This window comes from Oryzias latipes, chromosome 10, assembly GCF_053564925.1.
Source record: "Oryzias latipes strain Hd-rR chromosome 10, Olatipes_Hd-rR_3.1".
NCBI classification, from domain to species: domain Eukaryota; kingdom Metazoa; phylum Chordata; class Actinopteri; order Beloniformes; family Adrianichthyidae; genus Oryzias; species Oryzias latipes.
In genome coordinates, this window is record NC_136246.1 from 19977134 (window position 1) to 20002986 (window position 25853).

General features: G+C 40.5%; 1 protein-coding gene across 6 annotated transcripts in view; it reads left to right on the forward strand.

Annotated features, from left to right (window-relative positions):
- The first annotated feature begins 204 nt into the window (after positions 1-204).
- The window catches only part of LOC101157225 (A disintegrin and metalloproteinase with thrombospondin motifs 2), a 144887-nt gene continuing 119238 nt past the window's right edge, over positions 205-25853 (forward strand). For all 6 annotated transcript variants that reach the window (XM_078954253.1, XM_023959231.2, XM_023959232.2 and 3 more), the window contains exons 1-2: positions 205-585; positions 2342-2742. In XM_078954253.1, the coding sequence (XP_078810379.1) occupies positions 498-585; positions 2342-2742 (489 nt within the window). In that variant the 5' untranslated portion in view covers positions 205-497. The remainder of the gene's footprint in view (positions 586-2341; positions 2743-25853) is intronic.

Below are 25853 nucleotides of genomic sequence, written 5' to 3' on the forward strand. Positions count from 1 at the left end.
TGGGACAGAGAGTTGAGTGGCAGTAGTAACCACAAAGACACATAAAAAAGGACTTGAAGGGGACGTCTAACCCTGAAGGTGAGAAGAAGGCGAGATGCGCTCCCGTCTCACCTCGGAGGCGCATGGGTGGTGGGTGGGAGACAGTCAGATGCCCGGCGCTGTGCGCGTGTGGGGGTGGTGTCAGAGCACCGGTGGGAAAGAATAAGGGGAGCACGCCCACTTTCAGAGAAGAGTTGAGAGGAGAGAGGCGCGGAACGGAAAGAAAAGGAAGAGTTGAGAGAGGAAGAGAGATAGGAAAAAGACCTCGACGGAGAGGAGGAGGAGGAGGAGGAGAGAGGAGGGGGGAGGAGAGCTCCGTCTCTCCCGGTGCACTTGGCAGTCTAGTTGCGGGCTGCTGTGCTGTTGCTGTCGTGGCGTAGCTGGTTGCGCCAGGCGGGGAACTTCACCGCACTGGAGCCCGGAGTCCCACTCTCCCACCCGCGCAGTTCGGAGCTGCCATGGCTCTCCCGCCAGGATTTGCCGTGATCATGATTCTGCCGGCCTTCCTGCTGCACACCAGCGGCCTATACATCGCCAGTAGCGTTGGTGAGTCCAGTGCGCTTCAGCGTGGTCACTGTTTACACTCCGTATCTGCTGATCTCCTTATCAGCGGGGCTCCTGGCGCGCTCCACAAAAAGGCTGCAGCTTCTTGAGGAAGCGCAGCCTCCTCTTTAATGTTTTAACAATAATTTTTCTGTGGGTTTAAAAATAACACTGTTTTGAACTTCTGTCCGTCTTCTACCCACACTTTCCAAGCGGTGCAAGAGGCTTGCTTTCTGTTTCCACCCGTCTCCTCTTCTGCACGGGATACTCCTCTGCGTGGAGTGTAAAGGGCATCTCAGATGCGCCGGTGTGCTGTGCAGGCAAAGCATGTGATCCAGCCGCTGTCGCATCTATCGATCTGTCACTGAACGCTGGAGTCAGATTTCAGGCTGTCGATCAGACTTTTATCGAAGCCTCCCCTCTGACAGATGAGCAGAAAGCTTGGTTTTCATCATTGGATAAACTTTATCCACGGAGAGAGGTCGGCTGTGGCGGTGCAGGTGTCTGATGAGACTGACACCAGAGGATGGCCTTTAGGCTCGGATTGAGTGTGGATGATGGGAGGTTAAAAAAAAAAGATAGAAGCTGTTTCTGTGATGTTCAAATGACAAATGTCGCGCGCTGGTTTTTGTGCGCCATGATCTTTTACACAAATGAAACGCAAACATCTGAAGGAATGTACGTCTTTGTTTTATTCATTCATTCATTCATTCATTCATTCATTCATTCATTCATTCATTCATTCATTCATTCATTCATTCATTCATTCATTCATTCATTCATTCGAGCAGTATTTTTATTCGTTCTTGCATAAATATCCCGGCGGGGTAATCACTGTGCACACTGACGCTGAAGCTGCGGTTTACGCCTCAGTCTTTCCTGTTGACGATGGAAGGGCACAGGAGATGTCAGGAGCGCAGCGCGCACTGCTGAGACTGCTGTTTCCAAACGTACACGCGTGCACACATGGGATGGGGGGGGGGGGGGGGTCGCCTCTGGGTTCATGGGTGGGGCTGCGTGCGCCTGGCACAGGCCCGGATTTAGCCACCCCCACTATGGGATGCAGGTAGAATATCAGGTTGGGCAAGTCCGGCTGTGCTGACACTTTGGGGTGTCAAATCCCTCTGAGTCCCTAAAATGAAAGAACTATGTTTTCATCATATCAGTTCATCTATCCTTATATCTATATCATATAGGTTTATACTGAATGCATTTACCAGGCTTGGGATAGGCAAAATCATGACCCCGGTTTATGCCCCGTTGAGGCTGCCTTTATCCTTCTTTTTCATTTGATGTCAGTCTGTCCATGTTTTTGCCATTTATTTATGGAAGTAAAAGAAGAATGAAAGTAAAAAAAAATAGAGACGATTTTATTTGTTGTCATTTTTTTTCCCTTAAATTTGATGTGGATCATTGTAGGCCATCCCAATTGAGGAAAACAATCTGTGAATTTAGGAGAGCACTGCTGCCCCCTTGCCCATGCCTGTGTCTGGGGGGTAGATCTGACAAGGTGTATTTAACCCATTTTGGGCTTCACTTTAGTAAACCCTATAAAGAAACAATATCAAATCTGGTGATTTTGCTCCCGTCTCCTTTTTTTCTATTCTTAAATTCCATCTGTTCCTGTTAATCCATCCTATATCCAACTGATTTTTTTCCCCACATTTCCACTACATGTTTTATTTTCATGTATCTAATAAAAATATACTCTCTCATTTTTCCACTCCCCCCCTTCCCTACCCAACTGCCCCTCTCCCAGACTCCCTGCAGCATGTCCTGGGGGAGTATGGACTGGTGAGGCCAATCAGTGTGGATGCAGAGGGCCGCTTTCTGTCGCACGCCGTTTCATCTAGACGTGCTGCAGCGGGGCAGTCCCGTAGGCGCCGGAGGAGGGAGGTAGGAGAAGGCGACACAGAGTGGGAAGGACCAAAAAGAGCTGAGGAGGAAAAGCTTTACTACAACGTCACAGTCTTTGGCCGGGAGTTCCACCTGCGCTTGCGCCACAATGCCAGGCTGGTGGCTCCTGGAGCTAAGATGGAGTGGCATGATGACAGCGACAACATCCGTTACACCGAGCCGCTGCACGGCGAAGACCTGTATGTGGGCGACATCACGGACACGCCGGGGGCCACTGTAGCTATCAGCAACTATGACGGCCTGGTGAGTGGAAGCTGTGCATTATGTGATCCACTTGTATGCAGGGCTGAAGGAACATCAGGGTCCCAAAGGGAGGAGATCGATTCAAATCCAAGGAATTTTAGCTTTGTTGGCCCTAAAGCTCTTGGGGTCAAATTTTCAATTTGATACTATTTATTTCATTTCTTAGAAAATTAAGGGAGAAAGGCTTAAAATGTTTGAGAGATAAGATCATGCTTGTCACTGTCTTCACTTTCACGTTAAGTGCGGCTGACCCCGGCACTTTTTCCAGTTGAAAATGTTTTGTTCCTTGCACAGCAATGCCCAAAGAGCCTGCAATGCTTTTAATAGAGCTGATGATGGAAAAGGAAAAAGAGGAAGGAGACGGTAAACAGTTGGTGAACGGCTGTCAGTACAAGGGTGAAGTGAGATACAGACAGTGTGAAGACTGCATGGGAACAGAGATGAGAGGATGCAGAGTGATGGAGACGGGTGCTTGAAGAGACACTGTGGAGGGGATAAATGTGAAAGAATAAAAAAAAAGGCAAGAAAATGCAAAGAAATATGCAGGGAAATATTGAGATGTGAATGTAGATGTGGGAGGGGGTTGCTTCATTAGCAAAAAAGTGTTCATTAGTCTGCCAAATCAGTCTTCCACTGAAGCTGAGCAGCAGCAACTGGATCTGTTTAGGTTTGAGGACGCTGGGGACTGCGGTAGCAGCTGAAAGAGCAGGCAAGAAGCCAGGACAGCACATGCCTGACATGCTCACTTAGTCTGACACCAGCCAGCAGCAGCAGCAGCAGCAGCAGCAGCAGCAGCAGCAGCAGCAGCAGCAGCAGCAGCAGCAGCAGCAGCAGCTCACCACGGCTGCTTTCAGCTCCAGACTGTCATTTCAGGACTCAACCCCAATCTGGTGGTGAGGTTGTTGTCAAATTTGACTCGTGGCGGATCACAGGTCAAGTCAGGGCCCATCATTGCTTTGTTGATGGCTCTCCTGCCCCAGATTTTTGAGAGAGGATTCCCGTTTTAAGGTGTGCCTTATGTAGATTGCACACTAAAGCAACAGTCTGCTCTCTGTAATCTTTTCTCTGTCCATATTGGTGATGAAAAGATTAACTTGTGGGTTTGACTTTAAATAATAAAAAAAAAATGAGAACAAAAGCTAAACTCTTACAGAAAGAGTCACTAGACCAGTTATTTCCAAGAGATTCACCAATATTTGAGCAACGAAATGAGATAATCAGAAAATCTAAAAAATAATTCTAAAATGGGGAAAAGAATCTACTAGAAAAACAAACAAAACAGAAATATCTACCTAAGAGCTGGTCTTATAGACAGTGCACTTTCTGTGTAGTAAATAAATGTGTGAAAAAACAGATGAAACACATGAGAAACAGGGTAAATATTTTAAAATCTTTTTATATTCATTCATGTTTTGCTGCCATTACATGTTGTCCGCTGTGATGCACTTGGTCAATTTTATGTTATAGGAAAATAAACCTACCATGCCTCAATCCAAATGGTATTTTCCAATATTGATATGTAATCAATTATTTAGCTTTTAAATGATTTTGTGTTGGTATTGGTCGATTCAATTAGCCACCTGCCTCTGACACATTGATCTGGTTGGATGGTAGGAATATAAATCGATTCAGTGATAAAGTCAATTAATTGTCACACCCCCATTATGTATATACAATTTATGGTCATTATTCTGTTGAACATTTTTTTATTGCTTTTGTGTTCAATCAAGAGGATGAAACTTCAGGCGGCTCAAAAAGAAGAAAATAAATCTCTTTATTAATAAAACTAAATGTAGCTACTATAGTCACTTAGTTCTCTGCATGGCAAGAAGGAGGCATCGCAGTGCACAGCGTGTTAACAGGCCAGCATGTGTGTTCTTGTCTTAAGAGCGGGGCCAAACAAAATTAATCTGCTGCTGAGAGCACGTTTCCATGTTTCTGTGTGTAATGACTGGACTGCAGCATGAATCAACAACACAAAACGCAAAAGCTTACTGGGTTTCATCTTTGTTTGGGTTTGTTTAGCGTTTCTGCAAGTAATAAAATCAATGGTTGGGTTTTGCTTTTTCCATTTTCAACTTTGGGCTTTTATTTTTTGGTTCAAGTTAAAGAAAAAAAAAAACATTGTTTGTGTCTGAATTCCTTCACTACTATATTGTGCGTTCACCATTTTGTAGAGCTGTCCAAATCCACAATTCCAAAATCGAGTGCTCTAGAAATTTCCCAGAAGTCTCTGCGAAATGCATTGCGTTTTAAAGATCCTTCATGTGAAAAAAAAAAAGTGTTTACATTTTTTAAAATAAAACCTGCTATGTTTTTATCATCAGAACACGGTGGATTTACAGTATAAATAGTTTTCGTAAAATGTTCATATTTGTTAGTCTGTGACGTCAAATTTGGCATTTTTTTAATTAAAAAGGAGTGAGCACGGTGTCCGAATTGCTTTTAAAATCCAGGGCATTGAATAGTCCCGCACTATATACCGGTAGTTTTTTTTAGTAGTTAGGAAGTGGGAGGGAATTCGGTCGCAACCGTTAGGGCTGTTATTATTTTTTTAATAGAATTTATTGGCTGATGCTTAAACGTACAAGGACAATGAATTGGAAAAATGAAAACAATTCACCTTAAAATTGACCATAGAATCTTAACTTATCACAAAACTTCAAGGTAAAATCAGAAGGATTTTTTTCAGCATAGTGTTTATGGTATCATGCTACATTACCAAAAAAATGTAATAAAAAAAAAACAGTGCAAGCAAAACAGAAATCCTGCAGATCCCCCCCCCCCCCCCCCCCCCCCCAATACCCTGCAGATTCAAGACAAATATAGCATTAAACAAAAGATCTCAGGTCTTGTTGCATCTGTGAGTGTGTCTGTCTTTGTGTATGTCAAAGAGAGCCTTTGGCCATAGCTGCAGGCTCTTCCTTTAGTGTTTGTTCAGAGACTGTTGACTATGATGGCCTGATTTTCGTGCACATGTGGGTGTGAGGTCAGGTGCAGTCATGCATGTGTGCGTTTTTTTGCCATCTCATGGGGAATTTAAAGTGTCAGTAGATCTCCTGGTTTGGGGAAGATGCACAGGCCACAGTGACGGCTGCTCAAGAGTTACAGCGTTATTGCTTTAGAATTGGACAGCATTTTGCAGCTATGAAATTTCAGATGCTTTTTATTCTTTATCAGAAAAAATCATTTTGATTTCTGTGAAGCTTGTTTAGATTTGATGAAGGACAGCCTTTGCACAGTCGTTCTAAGAGCCCACATCCATGTGTGTGTCTCTCATTCACGTCTGTGGATTGACAAGGTGAAGTAGTTTTATCCTTGTAAAAAAAAACAGACTGAAAGTAATGTTGAATGTGATAAGTAGTTCTGCAAAGTGCGGAATGCGACTTATTTCGAGTCTAAATACTCATCGTGTGAGCCAATGACAGAGACGCCTTTTAAAAAGCTGCTTTCACGAGGAAAAGTGGTCAGACAGAAGATGAATCTTCAAATCCCAGACCAAACAGATGCATTAAAAGCTGAATTTCAGAGGTAAAACTTGGCACGACAGCCAGGAGGGTCTGAGAGTAACTTTGGCTAAATAATTAAATTCATCCATTGGTAGGGCTGCATTTCACTGCTATGAAAAGCAGATTTTTCCCAGATTTGATTCAATTTATTGTGGTTCAGTTACAAGTTAATGTTTTTGATAATATTTCTGATCTAAATTTATTATTTTTTGCCTCCAAAATTCAAAATGCACGCAGGGAGTAAATTAAACCAATGAAAGGAAAACTTGAAACAAAAAAATGAAGACATATTTAATGAAAACTACCATACTTCAGACTATTATAAAAGCTGTTTTTGTGAAGAAAAAGCATAGGATAAACAAATCGATTGATTTAATAAATAGATATAGCATTTTTCTAAGTGAAAATCAATTCAAATGGTCGATTTTTAAACCTCTACCCTGCCAGCTGGCTTGGTGGTTTGACACAAATCCATGTTGTGGAATCGCCGGATACACGTTCTCTCACTATAGCACCTCACTTCCAGGTGTCTGCCTCTGGTGTTTGTAGTCTCCAGTTAATCAGCAGGTTCGGAATAATGGTGCGGGAGTAATAGTTTGCGGAGAGAACAAAAGGCAGGACAGGTCAGCGAAGACATGAGACATGCAAATAGGCCAGTGGTCCAGCAGGATGACAAATGATGGTCCTGTCTCTGACAGAGGAAGTGTGTGTCGCCTGTTATCTTTGTTTTATTTATGCTTGCAAACCAGGTGGACGCACACCTGGAAAGCCGCACACAGCTGGAATGCAGGATGCCTGCTGACTCGTATGTATGTGATAAACGCACTACAAATATACATCAAACGGCAAAAACAAAAAGCAGCACAAAGGCTAAGTTTTCTCTAAAGGGTCTTTGCTGCGCTGCACGACAAAAAAAAGGTGGTGTGCACATTTCTTTTCCTGAACCCATCCCTCACTCCGCCTCTCTTGCTCTTCTTGGCCAGCAGCGATGGGAACAAGCAGGAGAGCTCTCCTAATGATGCTAATAAAAGAGTCAAGAAAACGGCAGAGAAGGAAAAAGACAAAGAATGTGGCAGACAGCTTTTTGCTCCCAGACACCCACAATCCAGAACTCTGACAATTTATTTTTTATTTTTGAAGGAGCAGCATTTGTCTGTTTTTAGCAGCAGTTCCAGTCTTGAGCATTTATCACACTAGTAGCTTTATGGAGGTGGATGATTCCCGGTGGCGACCCCCAAAGGGAGCAGTCGAAAGGTAAAGAGGCGTTAAACGTCAAAGGTATCGCCTGCTGTCTGGGCAGAGGGGACGATTAATTAACCCTGGTTCTATATAGGTGTTTAGCTTTCAATGCCTCTCCCTTTGAAGCCCAGTGTTTCATACCATATTTGTACCAAGAAATTCTGCAGGGCAGCAGTTTGACTTAGTGCTTTTTGTGTTCAGTCTGGTTTATTGGTGCATATTTACTTTATTTTCTGTGCTGTCACACTGCTTTTAACCCCCCCCCCCCCCCCCCACCCGGGGGAGCAGCTGACAGGTTGTTTTTTTTTAAATGTTTCCAAGTGTGGTTCACTGACCGAAGCACTTGCCTGTTATGAATGTGTCTAAAATGGATGCTTCAACAAATCTGATCAACTTGAAAATTAAACAAAGACTGAGCAACTTTAGATCATGTATTCAATTTTGGATTTACTCATTTACCTACAATGTTAACTTAGACCCAAGAATGTCCATTTTCAATGGCAGAATCCACATTTACAAATAGGTCAGGAGACCATCCATAATAAGAGCTTTGACTGGTTAATTATTTCTACTAAATACTTTAAGTGAGTTTAACAAACAGATGTTTGATTCTGTTTTCTGAAGTATTTTGTGAAAGAATTTTCCCTTTTCCAAGAACTGCAGAGGACCTCCCAGATGGTTCTGGTAAACATACCATCTGATCCATCAGTCACAACAATCACGTTGGATCTTTTTGCTACCTTTTTAAAAAAAAATCTAAAACACTGATTTCACTTATTCAACTGAAGTCTCTCAGAGTTGCTGAAAAGTTGCAACCTCAGATCCACTACAAATTGCTGTTTTATAGTAGAGCATCATCAAACACTTCGACTTCCTGTTTGAAGCTGGCTTAAAATCTAAAGTTACTTTGTCTGAATCAGATCATCACAATATGGCAAGAGCAGGGTAACCAAGAGTGCAAGCGGAAGCTCCCTGATCTGCGCCATCCAGCGTGCACAAGCTCAGATGTGGTAGAAGAGAAGAAGGCATGTTGCTGCGTTGTCCGCACACACTTTAAGTACGTCCAAGGCTGGATTTTTGATGTTGGCTGCACGTATTTAAAATTAAGCTTAAAGTTGAAGTCCCATTTGCTGTCACGTGCGTTTTCCGCAGTTGTGTTCTTTCTCTGTCCGAGATTGAAGGCTCGCTGTTTCGCATTAACCAGTGAGGGTAAAAATGAAATTTAAGGGACCTTTTTTTTTATTATTCTCTTGCTGAAAATAAGAAAAATATCAAGTTCAGGAGTAATCGCGATCACTCCACCTCCATCGGCCCTGCGACAGACTGTCCAGGCTCTACCAGCCTCACATGCGCAAAGTTGAGTCCCTGATTGCCAGAGTTCTGATTTTGTTTTTTTACCCGCTGTGGCTGGTAGCCCAAATTGCGCTGCTCAAATTATGCTCCTGCCATACCTTTGCGCCACACGTTGCTCAAATTGCGCTGCAGGACCTCAAATGGCGTCTGTACCATTGAGTTAACATTGAAACTGGCCGCCACTGCCACACGAATCTCGTGCTGTGAACGCAGCTTTACCCTAACTCATAATCCTAAACTTAACCCTTCCTCTGGGTCATTGAGGCCAAGAAAAAAGTTCAGCACTGGCCGCACGTATTTGGGAAATAAGGTACGAATAGTCAGTTTCTTTCTGGCATTTCATTTTAATTTCTGTGCTAGCATCAATTCAGTTATGAGTGCTGCTTGCTGATGCAATGCAGCATAAATTATAATGAAATTCAAAGCTGCAAAGATAAATGAACAGGATAATCAATTTCACAATACTAAATGCGATCGTGACATTATTTTTCATCTTCATCCATGAAGAACTTTGTCATCTATGTTATCTATTTATAAAAAGCCCTTTAAATTGAACAAAAGAAAAAAGTTGGTAAAGTTAAAAAAGATAGGTCTTCAAACTAAATCACGGTGTTCTGATTATAAAAGCCTGCCTGTTAATTTTTTGTCGTAAAGTAATGACTTAATTTTTGCACAGTTCAGGGTCGGATGAGTGTTTGCTTATGTGAGCAGAGGGGGACACAAATCACAGGGAAACCCCCGGATTCACAGTAAATGTTGGGCGACATGGACGATTGCACCAGTCATGCCCCTGGAATACACTCAGTCATTACTTCCACATTAGGAGTCGATAAAAAAGGCAGCTGAGAGCAGTGCCAACCCGCTGATTCATCCAGCCACCCCGGCAGTAAAACCCGGTCAGGTGGAGCCACTGACTGGGTCCCATCGCCGAGTTATTCCACCCCTTGTTACACGATAAGCAGCTCTCAACGATAATCAGCTCAAATTGAAATGATGACATCAATTACAGCACGAGCGCACAGCTGTTATTGACCCCGGCACTCACTGGCTGTGTGGAGGAGAGTGTGGACAGACGGAAAAATGGTCGAGGAGAGAGGCCTGCAGGAACCACGGGGCTGGAGGGAAGGCCTACACCAAGACGGCGGATGAATGAAGAAGAAAAAAAAGGAAAAATCATTCACAGCAAGAGAAACATGCTCTCAGTGTGTAATTGTAGGTTCCACCCTGCAATGTAGCTCCACTCAAACATACAATTACTCAATCTAGAGCTATTATGAGAATCAGAGGAAGAGAAGCAGAGGGAGAGAGGTACAGTCAGTTAGAGTAAACACATTCTGAGGAATGCTACGAGTGCTTTTACCAGAGCTGTGATTACTGCTGCACTTAACCAGCCCTCTTTGTCTCATTCTCTGTCACTCACAGACTGCTGGCTCAGATTATCTGAGTGGTTAAAAATAATGGGATTATCAAAGGGAAGACAAGGGTATTATGTCTTCAAAAACTGGATAACGCAAAGGCCTCTGTGTCTTTCTGAAGATGAGAATTGATTTTCATGAATGGATATCACGAAAATAAAAAGCACACATTTTTTCCTATTTTTTTGTTTAGTCACTCGTCTTCATTTGTTTAGACTGAAGTGCGCAACCTGAGTCTTCTGAGTCACATCTGGCTCTTTCAGCCCTCCATTGTAGCTCGCAGGTTAAAGAAAAAATAACACGTTTTTAATTTTAAAAATAAATGTAAATAGTAAGTAACTAGTATAGTAAAAACAAGTAATGTAAACTATCTCAAACTTCATTCAACTCAAGCATTCTCAAATGTTCTGACAGATTTCTGCCATGCTGCTTACCACAGAAAATTAATTTGAGGTTAATAAACACAACCCAAAATAAGGTGCAGCGGTAAAATACATTTATTAATTAGTACCCATAATATATAATCAATATATTTTTTATCTAAGAGTTAGATTAAAATTCTACTTGTTGTGAAAAGTCTCATTTCGAGGTATTATTTAAATTTGTCAATCTCACTTTGTGGCACAAAGTGAGATTAAGTTTTTAAAATGGTCAACTTTTTGTAAAAAAATTATAAAAACAATGTCAAAGTACTTATAATAGATACAATGGATACTGTATTTCTTTTGTAAAGGACCATGGTATAAGCGGGGTAATGCCCTTTGAGGTGTGCAGTATAGGAAATTAATAGATGTTGCACAAGCAACCGCCTGACGTAATCGGGCCTCCACGATGTACATGAATTTATGAAAATGAATACTTCATCTGGCATTGTTCCTTATAGTAGTTAAAGATTAAATAGGTGATTATAGTGATGAAAAACACATTGCACTAATATATCTGTAATTAAATAACTGAGATTAACGAAATAAATAAACACCCCTAGTCAGAAGTTGGCATTAAGCTAAAGCTAAACCACAGGGAGAATCAGGACATCCAGCTCAAACAGACAGACTGACCAGTCATGGAACAGCGCTTCTCCCTACACAAAGTGTGTCTGGGTTCACATGAAATTACCCACATTTTTGGCTTTGAAAATTTTAATGTAGCATTTAGGGGTGTATTGATACACATAGTTGAACAGAACCGTTTTGGTACGGCAGTTTCGGTTCGGTACGTTTTTTCTTTTTTTTTCCGCGTATTCATTCTAATGATCCAGCTGCTTTTGGTTCCTGGCAGCTAAAAGTTTTTCTTATTTTATTAAGCAGATCACCTACATAGGCGAATTTTATTTTTTGTTATATAAAACCAATCAATGCATTTTATAAGTAATTTTTTTCTGCCTTAGTTTTTTTGTACCGAAAAAATACGATAGATAGATAGATAGATAGATAGATAGATAGATAGATAGATAGATAGATAGATAGATAGATAGATAGATAGATAGATAGATAGATAGATAGATAGAAACTTTATTAATCTCCCAAGGGAGAAATTCAGGTGTCTGGCAGCAAAACACACACAATAAATAACAATAAAATAATAGTTCATAAAATAGCAGTTCATGTCAGGCAGAGTTGTTAAACAGCAGTACCGAGACCAATCAGGGAACCGAGCCCTAGGAAATTCTGAACCGAGTTACACCCCTAGTAGCATTTGATGTTGTCCCTCAGAAAATCCTGTGGGAGTTGGGCCGCTGTCCTACACGTTTTCCAAAAGACCTGCCATGGTAGATTCTTATCAAACACACCTGATCAGTATGTAGGGACAGGTTTCTGAAAAACCAACAGGATGTCAGCCCTCCAGGCCTAGATTCATGACACCCCTGTGCTATTAGAACACAAGGTCCGGGACCCCCTACTATGTTCTATCCACCCTTTTAGAACAAGAAAAAGGATTTTAATTTGTATTGCCTACAGTAAGTCAAACCAGGATGCTTGATGACCCGCATTCGTTCAATACCTGATGTGTTCATCATGGTGGTCAGAAAGACAAAACTGTAGCATAGAGATGGTGCTCTGTGAGCAGGCTTTAGTCTAGTTAGCATTGAATGCAAAATGACCAGTAGGGAGCAGAAAGGAACAGACAAATGGAAAATAGTTCAAATGTCTGAATGAAATATCAAGTTAAAAAAAGTTATAAGACACATTTTACACTATTTTAGACTATTGCTCTGGCCTTTGAGTATCTTTATGAGCTTAACAAACAATGAAATGAAAAAATATGAAAATCGTCTAAAGATGGAGGGAAGATATGCCAAAGAGGAGAACGAGAATCTGCTTGGTGTGTTTTGCTCTCATGAGATACAAGACTCTACATTTTGTGCTCCTGACTGTAAAAATCCAAAGCTGTTGGCCCTAAACGTTAAAACGTGAAAGAAGTGGATTGAGTTCATTTGGGAAAGTGGCTGTGTCTCATTAGGAGTACCACAGATAGGCAGAGCTGCTGTCTTGATTTTCAGGACGGCTGATTTGCAACTCTGACCCCACTAATCTAATTATGAAGTCTGACACTGTTCTAACCATTTATCTGGGAGACAGTGCAAGCGTGAGCATGCATGTTCTACAGGGTATTTTTTTGTTTTGTTATTTTTTTATAAAAAAACATGTTTCTATGCCTGGCTGATGACTGAGAGTCAGCCCATCAGTTTGTCAGGATTCAGGGTCATGTAGGAAATTGATTGATGCTCGACGCAATAGCATTTCTGTCTGTCCTTCCAGCCTCTGTGGATCTTCTCAGAAGCTAGACGAGAAATCATGCCGCATCTTAACAAGGCTTCTGCATGAACACCCATGACTGAGCTGCGCCGTGTCTCCAGTGGCTGTCTTTCCTCCCATTTACTTGTCAGGAAGTTTTCCCACCCCCTAATAATCCTTAAAAAGCATTATGGGAGACAGAGGAAGAAATGCACTGGAGGGGGAGTTGTCCAGTGCAACATCATAACATCTACACCTGAGCTCTGTCCAGTGATGCTTCTAAAAAATTTCCATCTGGGATCAGATGAAACAAGAAATTTAGGATGACACACCAAACGATTTTTTGGTTTAGCCCAACCATGGCTGGAAATTCAATTATTTCACCCAGATCTGAGAAATCATTTTAAGGAAAGAAAAGCCTTTAAGATTATTTTTAACACACCTTGATTTTATTTCAGAATTTTCTCTTGAATGGAACTAAATAATAAAAAAAACAGACTGTTTTTAAAACAAAATAAATTATTCAAAGCAAAGAAAAAAGTACACGCCTTTCAAAAAAAATGGAGTCTGAAATCAGAATTAGACGCTAACATTTAAATTTTGGACTGTTTTTTACTTCTTGTAACGAGGACATTTTATAAATAAAAAAGACTGAAAAAAGCAGAGCTGAATGAAATGTGTGTTGCAACGAGATTAATAATTAAGCTTTAAAAAAAATACTATTTTGTTTTATTTTATGAAGATTTACAATGACCTGCAAAAGCAATTTTTAGCTAAACTCCTTTGATTATTGAAATGCAAAGTTACATTTCAGGAAACTTGTTAAGGCAATATTTATTTGATTACAGGCATGTCCAAAGTCCGGCCTATGGGCTAAATGCGGCCCACATTTAAATTTATACCGGTTCCTATCATGAAACCAAACATATGCGGCCTTGAGCCTTAAGGGCCAAATTTGTTTGTTTCTAGTATTTCTGAATTATCTCTGTGTGTGTGTGTATGTATGTTTATACAGTACATATATATATAATTTGATGTTGATGAAAGTTCATTTTATTTCTGGTCTACACATTACAATAAACAGTAGTTTTAGTTAAAATGTATTTAGATGTATTTCTGTTTATGTTAAACAAAAAGTATCCCACAGCAAGAACATTTTTATTAAACTTGCTTTGAATATTATTATAAGGGTTCAAACAATGTTTGACCCTCATTAATTTTGACAGCACCAAATCTGTCCCTCTTTGGGTGAGGGGCATGTCCCTTGGGTGATGAGCAGTTTTTTAGAAGATGCCAGGCACCACCGGTTTAAAATATTGCTGGGTGGAAATTCAATGTTTATGCCATCTTTTAAATCCAAGGTTGCTGGTTCAGTTCAAGGGCAGAAACTCCTCAATAAATCAGTCACTAGCTGTGATCTGTTTGGTCGGTGTTGTTCTGTCATGTTTATGTGTTCTGTCATTTAACAAAGCACAGCTTCCCTGTCTTTGTTTCCATATGTGTGTGGATGAAAGTCTTTTTTCTTTTCTTTCTGTTGCATGTGTCAAAGTTGAAACTCACACTTTATCATATTTTACTTGTTTAACTCAATTTTTCAAATTTGTATTTCTTGTTTGAGAAACAAATGTGGGGAATTTTAACAGAGCAGGATATGTAATATATTATATAATAAAATACTGTTTTCTAATAACTGCCTCTGTGGGGGCTGAAGTGAAGCGGCCGAAATAAAGCAAAACATCTAGTGCTTTGATCAGAGTGACTGATTGTCTGCCAACTTGTACATAGAAAGCTTTGGATACTGCAATAATATAACCTCCCAGCCAAGATATAATGTAGATTCTGAGAGGAATTTATCCATGTAAAGCACTGTGTGAGACTTTAAGATGTTTGAAATCCTTTGATTTTAGAGACATTGCCAGGAGAGTCAAAAATAGCTTGGTTAACATTTTTCTTATCTAGCTAAAGGGATGTTTATTGTTGTATAGAAAATGGGGGTGCATCTGTGAAGTCTTCAGCTACACCAGGCATGTGACGTGCATTAAAGAATGCTCTAAATGGGCAACCTTGAAAGTGTGTTTAGCCCATGACGTTCACACTGGACACGCAGGGAGGGGCTTCTACTTCTTTTTCTTTTACTTCTTCTTACCAGTGCATGTCCGCCACCTGCAGTTGAAAGAGGCTTGGTGTAAAATATCAAAGCGGTGCAAATCTTGTGTATGTTGCTCCAGGCTTTTTTCTTTCACAGCTCTATTTCAAAATGAATGACTTGGTGTTATATAATTCTGTCTGAACACAAACCGCAATTATTAATTTCTCATCCAAGATCGGTTGTCAAACGGTTGGCACTTCAGTGAATTAAAAAGTGTAAAATATATGTCACTACCAAATCAGAGACCCTGATTGGTCTAAGTTTCACCTGTTTCAACTTTCAAGTGGCATTCAATGGCCGCATGTTTTGTAAGAAGATTTTGAAAATTGTCTTTAAAATGTGCCTAGCAACACATGAATGCAAGGATTTGGAACGCTGAAGCCCATGCATTTACAAAGACCTTTTATTGTAACTGGGCTCTTGAACACACTTGTGCATGAAGTTTTTAAAATGATGAATGAACAAAAGATTGAGAGAGTAAAACTTGATATGAATAAAAATGAACAATTTTCAGTGAGCAAATCTCCACAAAAGTAAAAGATCATTTGACATAAAAAAAAATTCAATACCATTGTAAAATATGCTAATAGGCTGGATGCTGCTTTACTAAGGGAACTTGGGAACAATCCCATCTGACTTTGCAGGGTTGGTGTGCAGCCTGGTTTGGACATAGCACTTAGAGACAACCTCAATGAGCTCATGTCTTTAGCATGTTGAAGATTTCTAAACTCACATAAACCTTTGTATCTTTCAGTTATTTAGGTGTGATGGATGAAAAGCTGTACAGTCTGTTTTTGAGATAAATGGTGATAAAGGCTGTTATCTTATTTTTTACTACTGTTATTTTATATTGAAAAAATTTCCCCCTTTTTTACTTGTCCCTGTCTCTCATTCACGGTTGCAACATCTGGAAAGAGCATTATTTAATGACTCATAAGAGGAAAGTCCTTAAGGATGAAGTCATTTCTCTATCAAACTTGAAAGTTGATCTTATTATGAATTCTTCCCACTCCCTTTCAGGCATGTTAGGGGTTATAGTATTTATAAAGATATTCCATGAGTGGTTATGGAATGTGAGCTTAAATTTGTGAAATGTAGTCCTATAGACTACTAGAACAGCACATTCACTGACTTGAACTGTTAGAATGCTATTATACCAGTAAGTCTAGTGTGAAAACAACTTTGGATCATCCTGCTACATAGAAAAAATTAAGCAGAAAAGTGTGATGAAGACAACCATGCCTAAGTAGTACAATTAAATGTCCATACCTAAATTGGCTAGCAAAAAACTAGACCCCTTGTCTGGAGTGGTACACTATCAAATTAATGCCATGAGAACAAACTGGATGAGATTCAGTCTCATGGAACAAAGAAACAAATCAACAATGTTCAGAAGCTAGTGGATTTTAGAAGATAACACACTATTAGGACATCCTAAAATAACCTTCACAGTGGCACACATCCAAGAAAGGGTCATAGGTAGAAAGAACAGGACAGCATCTTGGCTGACACGACACACACCTCCCGGCAACAGAAGCTGACAGAACTATAGAAGTGCCTGGATGCATAACTGAAGCACCTGGTTGTGAATGGGACCCACCCTGAAGGGCAGACAGTCCTTATCTCAAAGGATCCCAAAAATGGAACAGCCCCATCCTAAATCGGCCCAACCACCAGCCTCTGCACACCTTGGAAGCCTCTGTCATTTCCAATAAAATGTGAACTTTTGTGATCTCCTGTGTGAATGTGAAATGACCCAGAAGTGACCAGCATGCGCAGAAGAATACTCAACGGTGAACAACGTCACTCGTTGTTTGCGGAAGTAGCTAACATTAACAATAAATGTCAACAACAGTGTTGTCACCCCAAATATGAATCAAATCGGTGACCTCGCTTTCCTTCCACTGACTGGTCTCAGCAGCATCGTCCGCCATTGTTGATGTTCATGTTCTCGATCCTCCCTACTTCTACACAGAATTATGACGTTTGTAGCGTCTCAATGACGTACGGGTCGGATACACGTGGCCTGGCTGTTCAGACGGAGGTCGCATTTCAAAAGATTGGATACGAATCGGATTCAGGACCACACACCCAAGTGGTCTGGGTCACATTTAAAAAGATCGGATTTGTGTCGTTCAGACTGTCATGAAAAGATCAGATACAGGTCGCATAGGGGCAAAAAAATTGGAATTGGGTCGTTTCAGCCTGCAGTGTAAACGTAACCATGGATAACAGACCAGACAGGAAAATGAGGAAGGTGAAGGCACCAGTGCTCCCTGTGACCCCTAAACTTGATGAATGGGTGAGATTCCAGGAACCATGTGCTTTGTCCAGAAGGAACAGCTTAAGTACCGTGCAACACCAGAGGACACAAACTTTAAAAGGAATCAGATTTTTCCAGAATATGGATTGGTATCGTTTTGTGGAAGATGTGGTCTTTCTACTTGATGGTATCTGTTGTCAGGAAACAACAAAAATAACCTCAAGGCTAATAGCTCAACAGTTAACATACCTACATTTTAAAATACAGTGGTTCTAACTTTAGAAAATCTTAAAATGTTTTACTTTCTCCAGCTCTGGAATCAACCTCATAAGATGACAGCTTTATAAACAATTAGTTTTTATACTTTTTTTTGTCTTGTCAGGAACTGGTGGCGGAGGACACAAATGCAGGAGACCTAGCTTGGTGGCGGAATCTCAAACATTTGATAAATAAACTGAAACATGACAAAACTATGGGTGCAGCATAAGGGTGACAAAGCAGAACAGATGACCTGACAATTAGGAACTGAAAAACCAGACTCTTAAATAGACTTAGTGTAATTAACTAACTGAAGACAGCTGTGAATGATTAACCTAAACCTGGAGTGACTGACAAGGGACAACTCAGAACATGACTAAAAACACAACTTAAAAATGTTCCACAGTAAAATGCGCACCTAAAAGCTGTTTCTGTTTTTTAAATGACAATGCGCCTTAAATGGCATATACTTATGCAGCGCTTTACTACATTTTGAGAAGCCTCAACACACTTTACAGCCTCATTCACCATGCACACACTCATTCACAGACTGATTGCGGCTCCGCTGCCGAACGTGGAGTTCAGTGTCTTGCCCAAGAACAATTCGAGGAGAACCGAACCTCTGATCTTCCAATCAGAGGTTACTCTACTTCTTGACCATCGCTGCCATATCGTAAATACGCGAACATTGCTAACGCTTCTAACGTGGCTGACATGTAGCTTATACAAACAAGTTCTAAATTTATGAACACAGTTAAGAAAGTCTGATCGACTCTTTTGTCTCACTTAATGCGCCTTATAGTTCGGTGCGGCTTGTATATGGCACCATTTCAAAAGAAAACCATTCATTGATGGTTATAATCTGGTGCCCTCTATAGTACTGGAATTTGGGTACTTATGATGGAGGCTCAGACATCTTTTCCTCCTTAAATGTTCTGTATCTCCTTCAAGTCAGCCTTTGGGTTGATGAAGCATCATATGAACACTGCAGTTAGTTTTTTCGTCCTGTACAGTTCATGTTTGGCTTTAAGTATTCTTCAAATAAAAACAGATTAGTTTTTATGTCTGAAAGACATGGCATGTGGACTCTATTCATTTGAGAAAAAGAACATTTAAAATTCGATTTTTTCTAATGTTAGTCAAAACTATGGACATGTGTAAACGGCATATGCTTATTCATACGTATATATTCTTACACTGCTTCACTTACAGAGCCCTGATTGACAGCATCAGCACAAAGGGGAAATTAGTTTCTTTTTTTTCTTTTTTTTTAACCACATATGCTAATCCGTGTGTCTGCTCCTTATAAGCGGACACACAGACTCACCAAGGAGATGACACTTATTGTAAGGCCGTGCTCCATCTCCACAGTTTATGTTTATTCCTCTTCCTCACCTGCAACACAATCCCTCCCCTTTCTGAGTGAAGTGGCACAGCTCAATCCAGAGGAGCAACATTACAGGCCCTCACAATGGCTAGATGCATGGGACTCACAGCACGGTGAGAAGGGGAGTGGGAATATCTAATGAGGAGCAGGTTGCATGAGCAGTGAAACACCAGAATTAGGTGGAGAGCAGGGTCTAAAGGGGGCAACTGAGCAGAGAGTATGTTTTTTTCCCCCTCTCTTCAGTTCTTTTTCTCTCCTCTCCTTTCCCAGCATCAGGGATTCTTTAGTCCTGGTTTGAGTCCAGCTGACTCTCAAGTGATGTGATATGACCTCTTCCCTTTTGCTGGTGTGTGGCTGAATCTCATCACTTAACTGTGGTTCTTTTCTCAGTTTTTCACACAGGTTTATAAAACCAGTTTAATGCTTTTTTCCCCTGTTTTTGTCTTCTTTTATTTTTGCAGATAAAAGCAACAAAAAATGGTACAGAAGTTAAATTATATGTATAAAAATTATAATGACCCAATGAGAATCTATTAAGAGACACACAAGTTAACTATGCAGGCAGTATGCAGGCAGTAGTGTGTCCAGCTTCAGAGATAGGTTGGGTGACAAATGCAAAGAAGGTTGAAAGTGCAGATGCAACTGCACTACAGGTTGTTCATCTGCCATGCCTTCTGAATGTCTGTGTTTAGGTCCAAATGACATTTCAGTGTAGAATGTGTAAAAAAAGTAGCATGTTTATTATTAAAATTTGAAATTTGAAAATGTATTATATGAGGTACTTTGAATAAAACAGAAAAATGAAAAAGAAAGAGCACTTTTTATTTCTTTTGTGCACTGCAATTAACTGGAAAACTGTCCAGTATGCACCCTACCATTGCCCATAACTGGATATGCTCCATTCCAAAACTCTGCCTACAAGTATAGACATGAAAACAAAACCCTGCAAACCATAAGGTCAAAACCTAAGAATAAAAGCTGTTAGGTTTTTTCTTTTGGCTGCTTCATGGGTATCCAAATCATGCACTTTGTACATGGCTCGTATCTGGGGTTGGGGTGAGGGGATGCCCAGAACTCCTAGGTAGTGATGAGGTGCTCGTCTGGGGCTGTGGACGCTCTTCTGGGGCGGGGCCCCGCGTTGGGCCCTCCCGGTGCGGCAGGGGGGCTGCTCTCCATGTTGGGCTGGAGCTGCACTCTCTGTCCCCCCCATGCCTCCCTGCTCTTTGGCTTTGGGGGCCCCCGTGGCGGTCCTGCTGGCCCTGGCCTGGGTGGCGGATGTGATCGCCCGGGGGGGGCGGTTGTTCTATATCTGCTACTGTGTGGGTGTTGGGGGGGGGGGGGGGGGGGGGGGGGTCTAGCTGCTGCTGCTGTGGGGGTCTTGGTGTGGGGATGCCTGGGCACTCTCCCTCCTTCTTTTTACATTCCATCATCCATTTTAGAAGAACATAAACACTCACCTGAGCACAGGTGTTAGCTCACCTTTGCACTAATAGTTTGCATGATTGAATGAAATGTTTCACACTAGTTGGTTTGAATGCATAGGTATGCATGTGTGAACATTATTTGTATTGTGTACATGTTGACATGTGAACATTTTTGGAGCCAACAGGTTTGTGTGTGGCATTTGGGTGTGTGTGGACAGACCCCGCCCTTATAGACTTATATTACTTTTGAACCTCACTGTAATGATTATAACCGTCCAGAAACTTGTTGCTTTATGCTCCTTCATGGTCCCCCCCCCCCCCCCCCCTTCTATAATCACCCTCCTACACCCCCCCCCCCCCCCTTCTCTAACATCCCTCTCTGTTATTCCCTCCTTTCCTTTTGTGTTTGGTCCAACACATTTTCAAATATGATTAAAATCAATAAAGTTTGGCATTGATTACAAAAGGGGTTTATTCAGACATACCTCTGGTCTGTCAGAAGATTCATAACCCCTGTTGTTAAAGTAAAATATGTCCAACACAAGAGGCATTCAGCTCTCATCTGTCTGCCCAGCTGTTGGACAGGACAAGTTAAAAAATAAATAAAAAAAAGACTAAAGTTGCAGGGCTGAACCTGAAAGGGGCCCTTCTACAGTATATTTCACACATTTATGACACAGTTCTGTTTTGTCTTCCTTATTCTTCTGTTTCTCTGTGCATGTTGGCTATGGCTCTCCTGGAGGACTCCCCCCTCTCTCTGGTGGCTCTCCATGGAGTGGCACACAGCTGCCTGCACTTTATGTTAATTTGTTTGAGCTGTATTTAAGTGCTTCTGTTACTGCACTCTGTGTCGGAGTGTAGCTTATGTTTAGTTTCTAGCTCCAGCACATCTTGATTATTTTGTTTTCTGGTGTTGTGTTCTGTTATGTTGTGGGTTTTTCCCACCTAGGGTGGCGCTTTTTGTAATTACCGGTAAATAAGTTCTCACTGTGGCTTGTCACCTGGTCCTGCATCTGGGTCATCCTGATACCCCCATGACAATTTATTATTGCAATTACAAACACGGGCCTAATGTTACGTACACACTGGGCATGTGAACGTGCTGAACGCGGGTTCTTTTAGCACACAGTGTTCCCACTAGACTCGCTATACTCATGCATAAACTCACAGTTAGGAGAGGCTTTGCAAAATGCTGAAGTGGTGCAAATCCTGCTAATCTTGTTCCAGGCTAAAATGAAATGAAATAAATGAAAGACCTGGAGTCACAGAATTCTGTCCGGACACAAACTGCAATTATTAATTTCTCCTCCGTGATCAATTTGAAAATTGGCACTTCCGTGAATTGAAAAGGACGCCATCCACTACCAAATCTGACTCTCAGATTGGTCAAAGTTCAACTAATATCAACATTCAATGTGCATTCAATGGCCGCACGTTTTGATCGTGGGTGTTTTGAACACAAAAGCTTGAAACGGAAGTTTACAAAAACTTTTCATAAGAAGTTGTGGCTTGAATGCGTGTTGCCGAGGCCGGTATGAACGTAGCATGAGGTGTATGAAACTCATTACAATTATAGCATTTTTAAGAACAAACAAAACTAAACCACATGGCACTTGCTCATACTTTTTTTCTCTTAAAAATGCTATGGCAGTTTTGTGTGAAAAGAGTGTCCTGTGAAGATGACAGGAAAAGTTAGGATCGGGGGGAAGGGTGCTCAGATCTTCAGTGTCTGCTGTGTTTTATTCTTCCTGCTGTTCCACAGCACGATTATCTACCTTCTGCCCTTTTCTGAGCTCTTTCCCTTCTTTTCATCCAGCGTGTAGAGGTCATAGCCCCAACTGAGCAGCAAGCTGTTGTTGCCTTAAACGCACTTCTCCTCCTCGGTGACTTGATTGATCATGTTGCTCTGCATATGGATAATCACATAAGGAAGATCACAGACAACATTTAAACACTGCAGTGAAAAGGATTTATTTCATGAGCATTCCTGCTTTTACTTTCTTGTTTTGCAATCTGAACGCAATTACTTCCTGTGATGCAATCATAAATAGAGATATTTAAAAAAAACACTCTGCTTGATCCCAGCCGTGCATTTTGGATAACAGTCAGTTGACATTATCTTAAATGCTTATTAAAATGTAAAAATGTGCTGTAACATCATCTCACGATACCTTTTTGCATCCTTCCTGATGTTTTTAAGATTAAGGAATGCAATATTACTTTTGTGGCAGTTTTACAAAGATTAATAAAAGGCACAGATACAAAGAAAGTCCTAGATTTCACAACTTGTTCATTTATCATTTTTTGAAGGAGTTTTATTTTTACCTTTTGTTAATCTGCGCTGAAAACTAGTTAATACTTAAGTGTATTAACAACACTTTAATTTGAGAACTGAAGCCTGCATTAGGATGAAATCTTTTTTTTTTTTTTTACAAACACATACATTGGTGAGTTACTAATATTCCTGGCAACCTTTTTCTTCAATATAGATAATAAATAAACAAAGTTAAAGTTGCATAACATCCAGACCCATAAGTAGACCCAGATGTTCTTGTTTTGATTCCCCATCTGGGTGTTGATTTATTAAGACATTTTAGAACGTTGAATGATTTATGAATGTGGCCGAAATGTGACTCAAAACTTTCTGTCATTTCAGATTTCTAACCTAGGAAGTATGCTAGTGCTTTTTTTCTTAATTTTAACAATTTTTATTATTAATTTGTTAATGTTAAAGTCTAACTCCGATCTTCTTTTAATATATTTTAAGTGTTCTCAGTGGTTAATTATGATTATGCCGTTTTTGGCCAAAATAAAAAAAAAAAAAACACAAAAATTGTCCTTTTCAAGGATATATTTTCCACAGAGCCAGGAGAACAGAAGATATTTACCTCTGAGTTGTGGGTGGGACTGCTGGTGCAGAGCAGGCCCGCCCCCGTTTCCCATTATCCATCTGTTCAATCAAACTCCGGCTAGCTTACAGTCCTTGACAGTCCCAACCTTACATAACTGTTGCATCACAAATGGCAAGTAATGTTAGTGCTATCCAGCTAAAAAAAAATTCCAGCTGCATTTTTTTGTCTGCTCCTGATTCACAACTTGAATAAAGAAATACTCAGAAATGCAATTTTAAACTTAATCTCCATCAATCATCCGAATATTACTACATGGACATGTTAACACCCAAAACAGGATTTTTTTATTTTTTTTTCAGAGTGGGTCTTTAATGTGTAATTTAATTTAATTGGTAAATGTGACCAACATCTAACCCAAGCCCTGATTTCTATCTGTTAAGGTCTGTGACCAAGTGTTCTTCACAATTTTAACGATTTTTATTTGTTTATGTTTATTGTATGAATTTTTGTTACTACAGTCAAAAATAGGGCATTTTGTAAAGATTTTGAGCAATTTTATGTTTCTACAGTTTGGAAGCGTAAATCTGTGGATTTTTAATTTTTTTTATTGAATGCATTTCACTGTTCAGTAAAAACACGAGCACTGGGAGCTTTGCCTGTGGAATGTAATAGTTTAGTCTCATTTCTTCTCAACTGCTGCTTGACATTGAAGCAGTCTTTTTTTAGACAGCAGCAACTCTGAAGCTCATTTCTTAGTGTCTAGAGAAAGAGGGGTGGGTGAATCAGGGGTTGGGTGGGGTGGGGGGTAATTTGGTTAGAGGAGGTAACTATGAGATATGGCAGAGAGGAAACCAGGCTTTTTGACACAGCCACTCGCTGGGGCTGCGCTGTGATGTATAATAGCAATACAAATAAGCTCGCAAGGAGAGCACGCAGAAACAACACACACATGCACAAATACACACCTGTGCGCGTGCACACACTGAAATTGAAGCGATAGGCTTTCCTTCCACCATGTGAAGCCTGCGTGCTCTCAGAATTGATGTCGGCTTGATCTCTGTGAAAGTATTAACATGAAAAAGAAGAATGTCTTTTTAGCAAAAAAAAAAAAAAACACAACTTTCGCAAAAGACTCTTAGGTCATTTTTTAAACGGTTTTTAAAGTATTGTTGCATTACTTTTTTCAAAACAACCAATAGCATTTGGCTCAAAGCAGACAGGAAAAGAGGCTGGTTGCCTTTTAGACACTGGGAGTCCATTTAAACTGAGTCTTGTTGTCTCTGATTCTAATTGAGGGCAATTGAGGAGTGTGTTGCTCCTTTGTAGATACAATCTCTTCTCTGGATAAGAAAAGGTGTGAATTACAATGTTCGGGGAGGTTTATGTGCATGTGTGTTTGGTAAATTTAGTCAATGTGTGTGCGGTTGCAAATATTTGTTTGTTTTAAAGGAACAGGGTTCCCCCGTGATTGTCGGTTTGATAGCTTGCCACATCTTTTATTTTTCTGGAGGTGAGTTTTGTCAGAGGAAATTTCGTATACATTTTCTACCTGTTTTTTGCTTGTGAAGTGCTGTTTGCAGATCTGGGATTAGAGGTTCTTGCCAAACCCTTTTTGATCAGACATTTGAATGAAAGTGCGTCAGTGGTTTCATCGGCGCCCCCACAAATGTATGCAACATTCTCATGCATGCATTCACAAACTTGTAGGGATTCAGGCTACACACACATATCTAAGTGTGTGTTTGCAATATACTTTGTATTTGCTTTATAGTGGAAAAACCTTGTAAGGATAACAAAAAGAAAAGTCTGCTTTCATTTCGTAATTAGTGTTTTTATTATTCAACAGGATGATGACAGGTAAGTAAAACATTGTAAAAATGTGATGTAAAACAAGATGATGTAACTTCTATGTTCCCACCAAGGTTGAGATTGGGTCCAGCTGTGCTGAACAGCTGTCTAGAGCAACATTTTTATTAGATGGCATTTCTACAAAATCTTGAGGTTGCCCTATGGGAATATAGACTTTTTTTTTGTCATTTTTTTATGTTTGGGGAAAAAAGCCCTAGATTGTGATGTTGTTTTTATTGAAATACAAAAAGTTTTACTAAAAAAGAATTGGCATAAATGTAATTCTATAAAGTTTAAAGACTCATAACGACCATCTTTTGTACGCTCAAAATCGTTCCCAGTGGTCTTTTAATTATGATTATGCTGTTTTTTGACCACAATATTAAAACCTGCGTCATTTTCTAGGACACAGTTCCTGCAGGGCGGCTGTACTTCATTAGAAATATGCCTCTGAGTTTTGGGCAGGACTGTTGGGATGGACTAACTCTACTCTCACTTTCCATCATCCATCTTTTTACACTCAATCCCGCTAGCCAATCATAATCCCTACGCTAACATTAAAAAAATGCTATCCAGCCGTACAGTTTTGACAAGACAAGAAACCAAAGACCCACATAGATCTGCAAATGGATCAGAATGAAACAGAGCAGGGAGCTTGGGGCTCACCCAGCTTATTTTC